Here is a 10,635-nt window from a genome sequence, read left to right as displayed (position 1 = left end):
AAATGTTTGGACACACCTTCTCATTCAATATATATAGATATGATGGAGTGCTGCATCAGATGACCTGGCCTCCACAAGCACCCAACCTCAACCCAATTGAGATGGTTTGGGATGAGTTAGACCGCAGAGTGACGGAAAAGCAACCAACAAGTGCTTAGCATATGTTGGAAAAGCATTCCAGGTGAAGCTGGTTGAGAGAATGCCAAGAGTGTGCAAAGCTGTCATCAAGTCAAAGGGTGGCTACTTTAAAGAATCTCAATTATAAATATATTTTGATTTGTTTAACACGTTTTTGGTTACTACATGATTCCATATGTGTTATTTCATAGTTTTTATGTCTTCACGATGTAGAAAATAGTAAAAATAAAGAAAAACACTGGAATGAGTAGGTGAGTCAAAACTTTTGACTGGTACTGTACATACACACATACTGCACACACACAGTCCTGAAACGGCTGGTTTAACGTCTCTGATCGTAAGGTTTGTGTTTGTGTGCATTATCTCCTGAGCAACAGATAGTTGTGGCAGACCAGGGAACAGCAGTGATGTGTGGAGACACAGAGACTGCCCAGGAATCACTTAACAGCAGCTGCCTGCCTGCCGATTGGTAACACTCAGCCCTCCCTCCATAATACTGGGAGAGAAGGCTGGAAGGGAACTGTCTTTGTGTGCTGGAACATCTACTTTCCTCAGATATATAGACTTTTATCTGTGTACCTTGTTCTTCAAAGTTGGTTGCATTATTAAAAGTTTGAGTGAATGTGTTTCTGAATGTTTCAGTATGGGGCTAGCTATAAAGTCTGTGTCATCTGAGTGAGTAGGTATTGGTAGTAGGTAGTGAGCAGATTTTGTCCACTTAGTGTCAAGATTGTAACATATTCACCGAGAGACTATCTTGTTAGTCAGATGGGGCAAGGTTAAATAATTAAGACGTTAGCATATAATAGTATGTGAATGAATTAGCAGTGATTTAGTTTTAGGCTGGGTTTCTGTACAGCACTTTGTGACATCAGCTGATGTAAGAAGGGCTTTATAAATACATTTGATTGATTGATTGATTACTGGAACTAACGTGTTACCTGGCTATGACAAACAGCACACAACTGACACCCAAGTAAGCCAGCAGAATATACATCCAGATATCGGGTGAGAGGGGGTTGAGAAAGGAGAAGACCCCAGGGTTGGTTCCGTTGGGCTTGCGGTAGAGGATACTTATCCCCAGTGTCATGAAGGGCTTGGAGAAGTCGATGACCTTCTCCCTCACATAGGTGATGGCCAGGGGAGCCACTGCCAGATCAGCTTTCTGTCAACAGACAACATAAAAGGGAAGAAGGATAGGCTGTAAGTCAGAGACGCAGGAAGCGTTTAGAGCCAATCAAATTAAGAAAACAGTGCCTTTACACATCGCAGAGTCCGTCCCACGGCACTTAGGAGGACATTTAGAGCCTTTCTAACTCATGCTCTCTCTCTCTCCCTCTCGCTCGCTCCTCCACACACTCTCTCCCTCACAACCCCCCTCCCATTTTATACTCTCTTTCTATCCCTCCATCTCACATACATCCTTTCCTTGTCTGACGTTGAACCTAAACTAAGGCAATCCCCCCTCCCTCTACACCCCCACCCCATTTAGAGGATGGATGGTCCTATCAACCACAGCCACTGGGGCAGAGGAGTGTCAGGGTGGAGGAGGGAGGGCTTGAGCGATGGAAGAAGTTTTTCCCAGAAAACAAGATAATGTTCAACCAATCGCCATACTCATAAGAACACAGACATCCACATGTTATATTGTGTCTCTGATCTGAGAGAATCATATTTAGTTGTTATTTCATAATAACCCTATTTCTTCACAACACTGAATCAGGGGTTCTACTTTTTTATCTACATTCTTCCACAGCCTCATCACTCATATTCCATCCATACGTATCCATCCGCCATGGCTCAGAGTGCGAGTCCTTCTTCATGTTAATACAGTATGTTGAGCTTGACCTTTCAATTGGGCCCAAGGCTTATCCGAAACGTCCCAACCAATCCGGTCTCTCTATGTGGGGTTAAACCTCTGTGTGGTTGATCAATCTGCGGCTCCATTGTGACACAGGTACATGCTAAACACTCACAGCAAGGTCAACAACATCATTTCACAATGAAATATCCTGTTTGTCCCCATCAAGGTTGTCATACATCAATCTAGATTGAATGAGGTGGTTTGGTCCCAGCCACTATAATGTATGAAGAACTATTTCTGATATTAAACAGGACATCATCTGTAGTCATACAAGGTAGGCTGTCTTTATCTGTTCCATGTCATTTAAGGCCAAGTGAGACGCAATACGATTAAGACGCAATACGATTTAGATCACTTAATGTAGSTCATGTCTAGGTCCTATTTCAACTGAATGTATCCTGGTTCATCTACAGTACTCTAGTTCTATGACACTAAGCATTAGTCAGAGAGCACCAGTGATTTCCTTCAACTCCATTTGATTGGATATGTTCAGCTTCTTCAGCTCAATTCACCATGTCCTGGAGAGCCGAGCTAGTGTAGACTCCTGTGAAGGGTTGTCCAGGCCAATTACTGTCTGTTTTGTCCACCACAGATCCTGCCTGCCTACAGTATTTATGAGTACCAAAATGCGCCCTAGTTCCCTATATAGTGAACTACGTTAGGGCTCTGTCAAAAGTCGTGCACTACATGTATTTAGGAAATAGGGTTGCCATTTGGGATGCATCGTTTGCTGTCTAGAGAATTTTATTCCCCTTTTGTACTTTACCCATTTGTACATCGTTACAATCAACTGTAGTATAGACATAATTGACATTTTGTAATGTTTTATTCTTTGTAACTTCTGTGAGTGGAATGTTTTACTTTCATTTTATTGTTTATTTCACTTTTGTAGTATTAGCTACCTCATTGCTTGCTTTGGCAATGTTAACATATGTTTCCCATGCCAATAACAGCCCCTTGAATTGAATTGAAATTGATTAGGTATGGGTCTATATCTACATAACGGCCAAAGCTCCAATCACCTCACAGGAATTGGCCCCTTGTGTGTCAAATCTCTGGGATCCTCTCCTCCACCCCTCCGCATGATCAAAAACAAACATGGCCGTCGGTCCAGTGTAACCACAGTTTGAGGGAGATGCAGTGGTTTATTTAATGGGGTCAGATATTGAGCATTGGCTGCGAGCCCTGTTATTTTTCTGCCTGCCTGTGAAGCTTATACATATCTGGTCCTACTTGTTCAAACGTTAATGATATACAGTCCGTGGGGCAGTGTGTATGTGAGAGGAGTGTGTGTGGTGTGTTGTTGTGTGGTTTTTTTTAATAAGCTCTGCAAGTGGGAAAACGAGTCAAGCCAGAAATCCATGCTGTAGACACCCAGTCAGGAATGAGTATGGAGCTGAATGTCTCTCTCTCTCTAACCTCTCTCTCTACCTCTCTCCTCTACCTCTCTATCTACCTCTCTGCTCTCTACCTTCTCTCTCTCTCTCTCTCTCCTCTCTCTCTCTCTCTCTCTCTCTCTCTCTCTCCTCTTCTCTCTCTCTCTCTCTTCTCTCCTCTCTCTCTCTTCTCTCTCTCTCTACCTCTCTCTCTCTCTCTCTCTCTCTCTCTCTCCTCTCTCTCTCTCTCTCTCTCTCTCTCCCTCTCCTACTCTCTCTCTCTCTCTCTCTCTATCTCTCTCTCTCTTCACCTCTCTCTCTCTCTCTCTCTCTCTTGCTCTCTCTACCTACCCGCTTCCTCTTCTTCTACCGTCTTCCTCTCTCCTCCTCCTTCTCCTCTCTACCCTCTCTTTCCCTCTCTTTCTTCTCTTGCTCTCTCTGCTCTCATCTCTCTCTCTCTCTGCTCTCTCTCCTGCTCTCTGCTCTCTCCTTCGTCTCTCGTCTCTGCTCTCTCGTTGGCTCTCGTGCTCTCGTCTCTCGGTCTCTCTCTCGTTCTCTCGTCTCTCTCTCGTCTCGTCTCTCCTCTGCTTCTCTCTCGTCTCTCCTCTCTACATCTCTCTACCTCTCATCTTACTCTCTCTCCTCTTTACCTCTACTCCCTCGTTCTCGTCGTCGTACCTCTCTCTCTCTCTACCTCTCTCTCCTCTCTCTCATCTCTGCCTCTAGCCTCTCTCTCCTCTATATCACTCTCCTCGTCTCATCTCTCTCGTCGTCTCTACCTCTCTAGTTTCTCTCTACGTTTCTCTTGTCATGGGTGGTCTCTCTCCCTCTTCTCTCTATAGTCAAAAACTATGTGTTTGTCATCAAAAACTGCAACTATACCAATCCCTTTGGTCGACGACCACCAAGGTCATGACAAAATAAGTAGCCCTCCCACGCCCTCTAGATGTTTACCCACCTCAATTAATTAAACTTGAATATTTACACTAGATTAGATGTTCCGTAGTAGTTTAGGTAGGTCCAGGACTCACATGTCGTAATCAAGCTCCTTGACCATGCCGTTCACTGGCGCGTTGGTCTCGTCCTGGGCCCCGTAGCGGCCGTCCTCCACCAGACGCAACTCGTAGGTGAACCCCAGGATGCTAGCCAGCTCCCTCAGCAGGTCGATGCAGTAACCCTCAAAGCGGTCRTTACCGTAAAGGGGCTTGTCYGACTTCTTGAACATCACATAGGGCTCCACCTGTTAGGTTGGAGAGAGGACAGGGGTGGAGGAACACTGGATCAGTCTCTGGAGGTAAGGATTAGTATCTTTTCCACTCTGATAAGGCCTTTCTGTGAGTGTGCATGATGTGTGAGATAGGCTTTGAGCCTGACGTGCCTGGACACACACTGGCTACAGGAGAGAGGGAGGGGAACAGAAGGGGAAGGACCACTGCTGCTAAAACCAGGAGGGTGTATGTGTGTGTGTGTGTGGAGTAATGGCATGCAGTCTCAGAAATGTGGTACAATGTGCACGAAGTGATGGAAGCATGACCATAATAAGAGATAATCCTCCATATCTCTGACTCGGTCCTCCCCTCCTCTCCTCTAAGGCTGAACATGCTGGCTGGAGGCCTGTCCCCACCAGATGCTTTGTAAATAAGATCAGAGATGCTGATAAACTGACAAAAGAACAGGAGCCAGCACATCCTCTTTGTTAGTACTAACAGCTGGGGAGATGACTAATGTCCTCTTTCACTCTCTGGATCCTCTCTTCCTCTTCGCTCTCTTCCCCTCCCTTTCTCGTTCGCTGCCTCTCTCTCTCTCTTTCTCTTTTTATCTACCCCACTCACCCTCTTTCTTGCTTTCTCCACTATATATCTCTCTCTCGCTTTCTCTCATCTCTCTCTCTCTTTCCATCCCTCTCTCCCCTCTACCCCCATCTCTCTTAGTAAAATCAGGCAGAGAATATATTATCAAACAGGTGTTGTTTACCATATAATTGTGGCATGCCACGATACAAACAAAATCATGTCGGATCTCAACCAGCTTTCACACATTTTACTGGCTCAGAGATTTGATGAGAACAAGGAGATGCTAACACATGTAGTAGCATCTATTGGTCAGTGGTGGAAAAATACCCAATTGTCATACTTGAGTAAAAGTAAAGATACCTTACTAGAAAATGACTCAAGTAAAAGTGAAAGTCACCCAGTAAAATACTGCTTGAGTAAAAGTCGAAAAGTATTTGGTTTAAAATATATTTAAGTATCAAAAGTAAATGTAACTGCAAAAATATACTTCAGTATCAAAAGTAGAAGTAAAAGTGTAAATCATTTAAAATAGCTTATATTATGCAGACAGCACAATTATTTTTTTAAATATTATTTACGGATAGCCAAGGGCACACTACAACACGCAGACATCATTTACATATTAAGATTTTGTGTTTAATGAGTCCACCAAATCAGAAGCAGGGGATTCAACAGGGATTGATAAGTGCGTGAATTGGGTCATTTTACTGTCTGCTAAGCATTCAAAATGTAACGAGTACTAGTATTATTTTCTTTAGGAGTATAGTGAAGCGAAAGTAAAACTTGTCAAGAATATAAATAGTAAATTAAAGTACAGATACAAAAGAAAACTACTTAAGTAGAACTTTAAAGTATTGTTACTTACAGTTGAAGTCAGAAGTTTGGAGGTTGGAGTCAGTAAAACTCGTTTTTCAACCACTCCATTCATTTCTTGTTAACAAACTATAGTTTTGGCAAGTCGGTTAGGACATCTCCTTTGTGCATGACACAAGTATTTTTCCAACAATTGTTTACAGACAGATTATTTAACTTATAATTCACTGTATCACAATTCCAGTGGGTCAGAAGTTTACATACACTTAGTTGACTGTGCCTTTAAACAGCTTGGAAAATTCCAGAAAATGATGTCATGGCTTTAGACGCTTCTGATAGGCTAATTGACAACATTTGAGTCAATTGGAGGTGTACCTGTGGATGTATTTCAAGGCCGACCTTCAAACTCAGTGCCTCTTTGCTTGACCTCATGGGAAAATCAAAAGAAATCAGCCAAGACCTCCGCAAGTCTGGTTCATCCTTGCGAGCAATTTCCAAACGCCAAAGGTTCTTCAACAAAGTACTGAGTAAAGGGTCTGAAAACTTACGTAAATGTCATATTTCAGTTTTTTTTCCTTAGGAAAAATACAAAAATAAACAGTTTTGCTTTGTCATTATGGGTTATTGGTGTAGATTGATGATTTACATTTTTTTTTTTTTTTTTTTTTACAATTGAATCAATTTTAGAATAAGGTTGTAATGTAAAAAATTTGGAAAAAGTCAATGGGTCTCAATACTTTCCGAATGCACTGTACCTGCCGAGTGATATAACTGATTGCTTTGGTTTGGTGTGATTATTCTCTGACCACTACAACCATCTTCGGTCAGGGAATTGAAAGGGATCAATAATATAGCCGACTAGCCTAATGATCTGCTATCCAACTCAGAGATCTCTTTCTCTCTCTTTCTCCCCCTCTTTCTGTCTTGTTTTCTCTCTCTCTCTTTCTCTCCCCCCCATCACGTTCTGTCTTCCTCACTAGCTTTCCCTTTCTCTCCTGTCTCCTGTATTGGTCATTTTAAACATTCCCACCCTCTCTATCTATCTATAGACCTTATCAGCAGCTCTCCTCTCTCCTCCTCTCTCTGTTTGTAACCTAGTCAGAGGAGTGGTGAGGAGCCAGCTAAAAAAAAGAGGTTGTTCAAGGGCATAAAGGTGTGATGCATGATGGGTAGTCTGGCAAAGCCACCTGAAGTTTAACTTTGAAGCAGACATGGCCTCTGTGCAGTGTACTCAGAAAGTATTTGATGTACAGTATTTGAAAGGGGGAAAGATTTAGTAAACCAATTAAGAACATCTAGACGAGAGAGAGAGAGAGAGAGAGAGAGAGAAGGTAAGATGAAATATCTTCAATGGTTAATATTTATGCTATGATTTTGATTCAAAATGGGGATATTTTTTGGGTTGTGTTGGTCTCTGGCGTGTACTCAGATTATTGCATGGTTAGCTTTTTCGCTAAGTTTTTAAAGCTATTATGCACAGAGAGTTGACAGTGTAAGAGAGAAGTCATGTTTATTAAATATTGTGGATAACACTTTTCTTTGTAATTCAGATATATAATTAGTTATTTACTCGCAAGAGTATGTTGATGTTTAAGATAATGTGGTATCTGTGCTAGCAAATTCCACAAAGGGGGTGTTTTTTTGGAGGGCTAAGTAATGCAAATTGAGAAGTTTTTCTTTGGATAATATTAATAGCTCTTATTGATGTTAAAATTTGTATCGAGCAAAACATATAGATAGAATAGTTATAGCGTGTTAAAACACACATGTTTGTCGTGTCGGGAGTGTCCTACTTAGGAATGACGAATATCAACAAGGTGGTAAGATAGAGTTGAAATGGTTTTGTCGCTGATCAATATTGTATCAAATGCGGGTTTTTCGTGCACTTCCTCTCTTTGGTTGGCAATATCTTGTAATCGTGACTAGTTTGATCCGTGACTCATATAACTCTGATGTTAAATGTCTTGTCTGTGCCCTTATTCCACGACTAATAATACTGTTTGCTGCTTTTCGTGGTATGGAAGACAAGTGACGTATATTTTAGTGAATTGGAATCACTGTTAGCAGTTGGATTACACGAAGTTATATTAACTATATATGATCCTCGATTAAACAACTGCATTGCTGATTATCGGTGGTATAATATTTTTGTATGTTTGAGAAAATGTGAAATATGAGATTTTTCTTGTTCTTGGAATTTTGGTTAAATTTTGGGGGCGCCTCTAATGGACCTAGAGACATTTACTCATTGGTGTTGGCGAGGGGCTAATCAAGAAATTATGTTTCTCTTTCAAAAACAAAGGACGAAAAATAAAAAAAGTATCCATAATTATACAAATGCTTGCATAAAAAATAAAGGGAAACTAACACAATCGTATCACAGTCATCAACTTCTATGAAAAATCAAACACTCGCTCCACCACAACTTTCTTTAGGAATGAACAATAGATGCATAAATTCTCCCAATGTGGGTATATAGACAAAAACAAAAATCAAAAGAAAACTGCTCAAAAAATAAGGGAACACTTAACAGACACAATGTAACTCCCAAGTAAGTCAACCTTCTGTGAAATTAAATCTGTCCACTTGGAAGCAACGACTGATTGACAAAATTTCACATTGCTCGTTGTGCAAATGGAATAGACAAAAGGTGGAAATTATAGGCAATTAGCAAGACAAATGTATCACCCCAAAAAGGAGTGATTTCTGCAGGTGGTGACTCACTTAGACCACAGCACTTCCCAGTTCATGGCTTCCTGGCTGATGTTTTGGTCCTTTTGAATGCTGGGGGTGCTCTCTCTACTCTAGTGGTAGCATGAGACGGAGTCTACAACCCAATGACAAGTGGGCTCAGGTAGTGCAGCCTCATCCAGGATTGGCACGCAGTCAATGCGAGGTGTGCCAAACAAGGTTGGCTGTGTCTGTCAGCGTAGTGTCCAGAGCATGGAGGCGCTACCAGGAGGATGACAGGCCAGTACAATCAGGAGCGTGAGAGAGCCGTAGGAGGGCAACAACCAGGCAGTCAGGACCGCTAACCCTCCGCTTTGGTGCAAGGGAGGTGCACTGCATAAAAGCCCTGCAAAATGACCTCCACGCAGGCCACAAATTGGGTTTTGGGGGCATGTGTCCTGCTAACAACGGTCAGAAACAGACTCCATGAGGGTGGTATGAGGGTCCCTCGACGTCCACTAGTGGGGGTTGTGCTTACACGCCCAGCAGGGCAGGACGTTTGCATTTGCCAGAGAACCAAGATTGGCAAAGTTCGCCCGCTGGCGCCTGGTTCTCTTCACACGATGAAGCAAGGTTCACACTGATCACATTGAAGCATTTGTGGACAGACGTGACAGAGTCTGGAGACGCCGTGGAGAATTTCTGCTGCCTGCAACCATCCTCTCAGCATGACCGGTTGGGCGGTGGGTCAGTCATGTGTGGGTGGCATTGTCTTTGTGGGCCGCACAGCCCTCATTGTGCTCAGCCAGAGGTAGCCTCGACTGCCATTAGGTAACCGAGATGAGATCCTTCAAGACCCTTGTGAAGACCATATGCTACCATGCACATTTGTGGCCTGCTGGAGTTCTTTTGCAGGGCCTGGCAGTGCAACCCTCCATTGCCCAAAAGGCGGCAGGTAGCGGTCCTGCTGCTGGGCTTGTTGCCCTCCTACCTTTCCACGTCTCCTGATGTACTGGCTGTCTCCTGGTAAGCGCTCCATGCTCTGGACACTACGCTGACAGACACAGCAAAACCCTTTTTGGCCACAGCTTGCATTGATGTGCCATTCTGGATGACTGCACTACTGAGCCACTTGTGTGTGGGTTTAGACCTCGTCTCATGCTACACTAGAGTGAGAGATCCGCAGCATTTCAAAGTGACCAAACATCAAGCCAGGAAGCATATGGAATTTGAGAAGCTGGTCTGTGCGTCACACACTCAGAATCGACTCCTTTTTTTGGGGGTGTCTTGCTAATTGGCTATAATTTCCCACCTTTGTCTATTCCATTTGCCACATACAGCATGTGAATTTTATTGTCATCAGTGGTTGCTTCTAAGTGGATCAGTTTGTGATTTCATAGAAGTGTGATTGATGAGTTACTTGTTGTATGTTCATACTTGGAGTTATTGTGTTGTTTAAGTGTTCCCTTTATTTTTTTTGAGCAGTGTATAATATTTTTTTTTTTTTGTCGCTAGAGCGGAAAAAGCTAGGAGTACCCAACCCCCTCGCCAACAGCCATGAATTGCAGGGCGGCCAAATTCAATCAACAGAAATCTCATAATTCAATTTTCTCAAACATACAATATTAGACACCATTTTAAAGATAAAATTTCTCGTTAATCCAACCACAGTGTCCGATTTCAAAAAAGCTTTTCGGCGAAAGCAGAACATATCATTATGTTAGGTCAGCAAACTAGTCACATACCAGAGATTTTCCAACCAAGAGAGGAGTCACAAAAAGCTGAAATATTGATCAAATTAATCACTAACCTTTGATATTCTTCATCAGATGACCACTCCCGGACAACATGTTCCATACATGTATTTTTGCTCGATCAAGATCATATTTATATCAAAACCTCAGTTTGCATTTGGCTTTGCCTCCAAAACATCCCGTGAATTTGCACAGAGCCACATAAATACAGAAATACTCATATCATA

At 42.5% G+C, this 10,635-nt stretch overlaps 1 protein-coding gene across 1 annotated transcript in view; it reads right to left on the bottom strand.

Annotated features, from left to right (window-relative positions):
- The window catches only part of LOC111964915 (glutamate receptor ionotropic, kainate 2), a 184,180-nt gene that overhangs the window by 95,800 nt on the left and 77,745 nt on the right, over window positions 1-10,635 (bottom strand). Inside the window, 3 exon segments of the mRNA XM_070443792.1 lie at window positions 1,080-1,303; window positions 1,778-1,798; window positions 4,433-4,618. Coding sequence (XP_070299893.1) covers window positions 1,080-1,303; window positions 1,778-1,798; window positions 4,433-4,618 — 431 coding nt within the window.

The sequence above is a fragment of the Salvelinus sp. IW2-2015 genome, linkage group LG6.1 (assembly GCF_002910315.2).
Source record: "Salvelinus sp. IW2-2015 linkage group LG6.1, ASM291031v2, whole genome shotgun sequence".
Taxonomy (NCBI): Eukaryota; Metazoa; Chordata; class Actinopteri; order Salmoniformes; family Salmonidae; genus Salvelinus; species Salvelinus sp. IW2-2015.
This window is presented reverse-complemented; position numbering and strand designations above follow the sequence as displayed.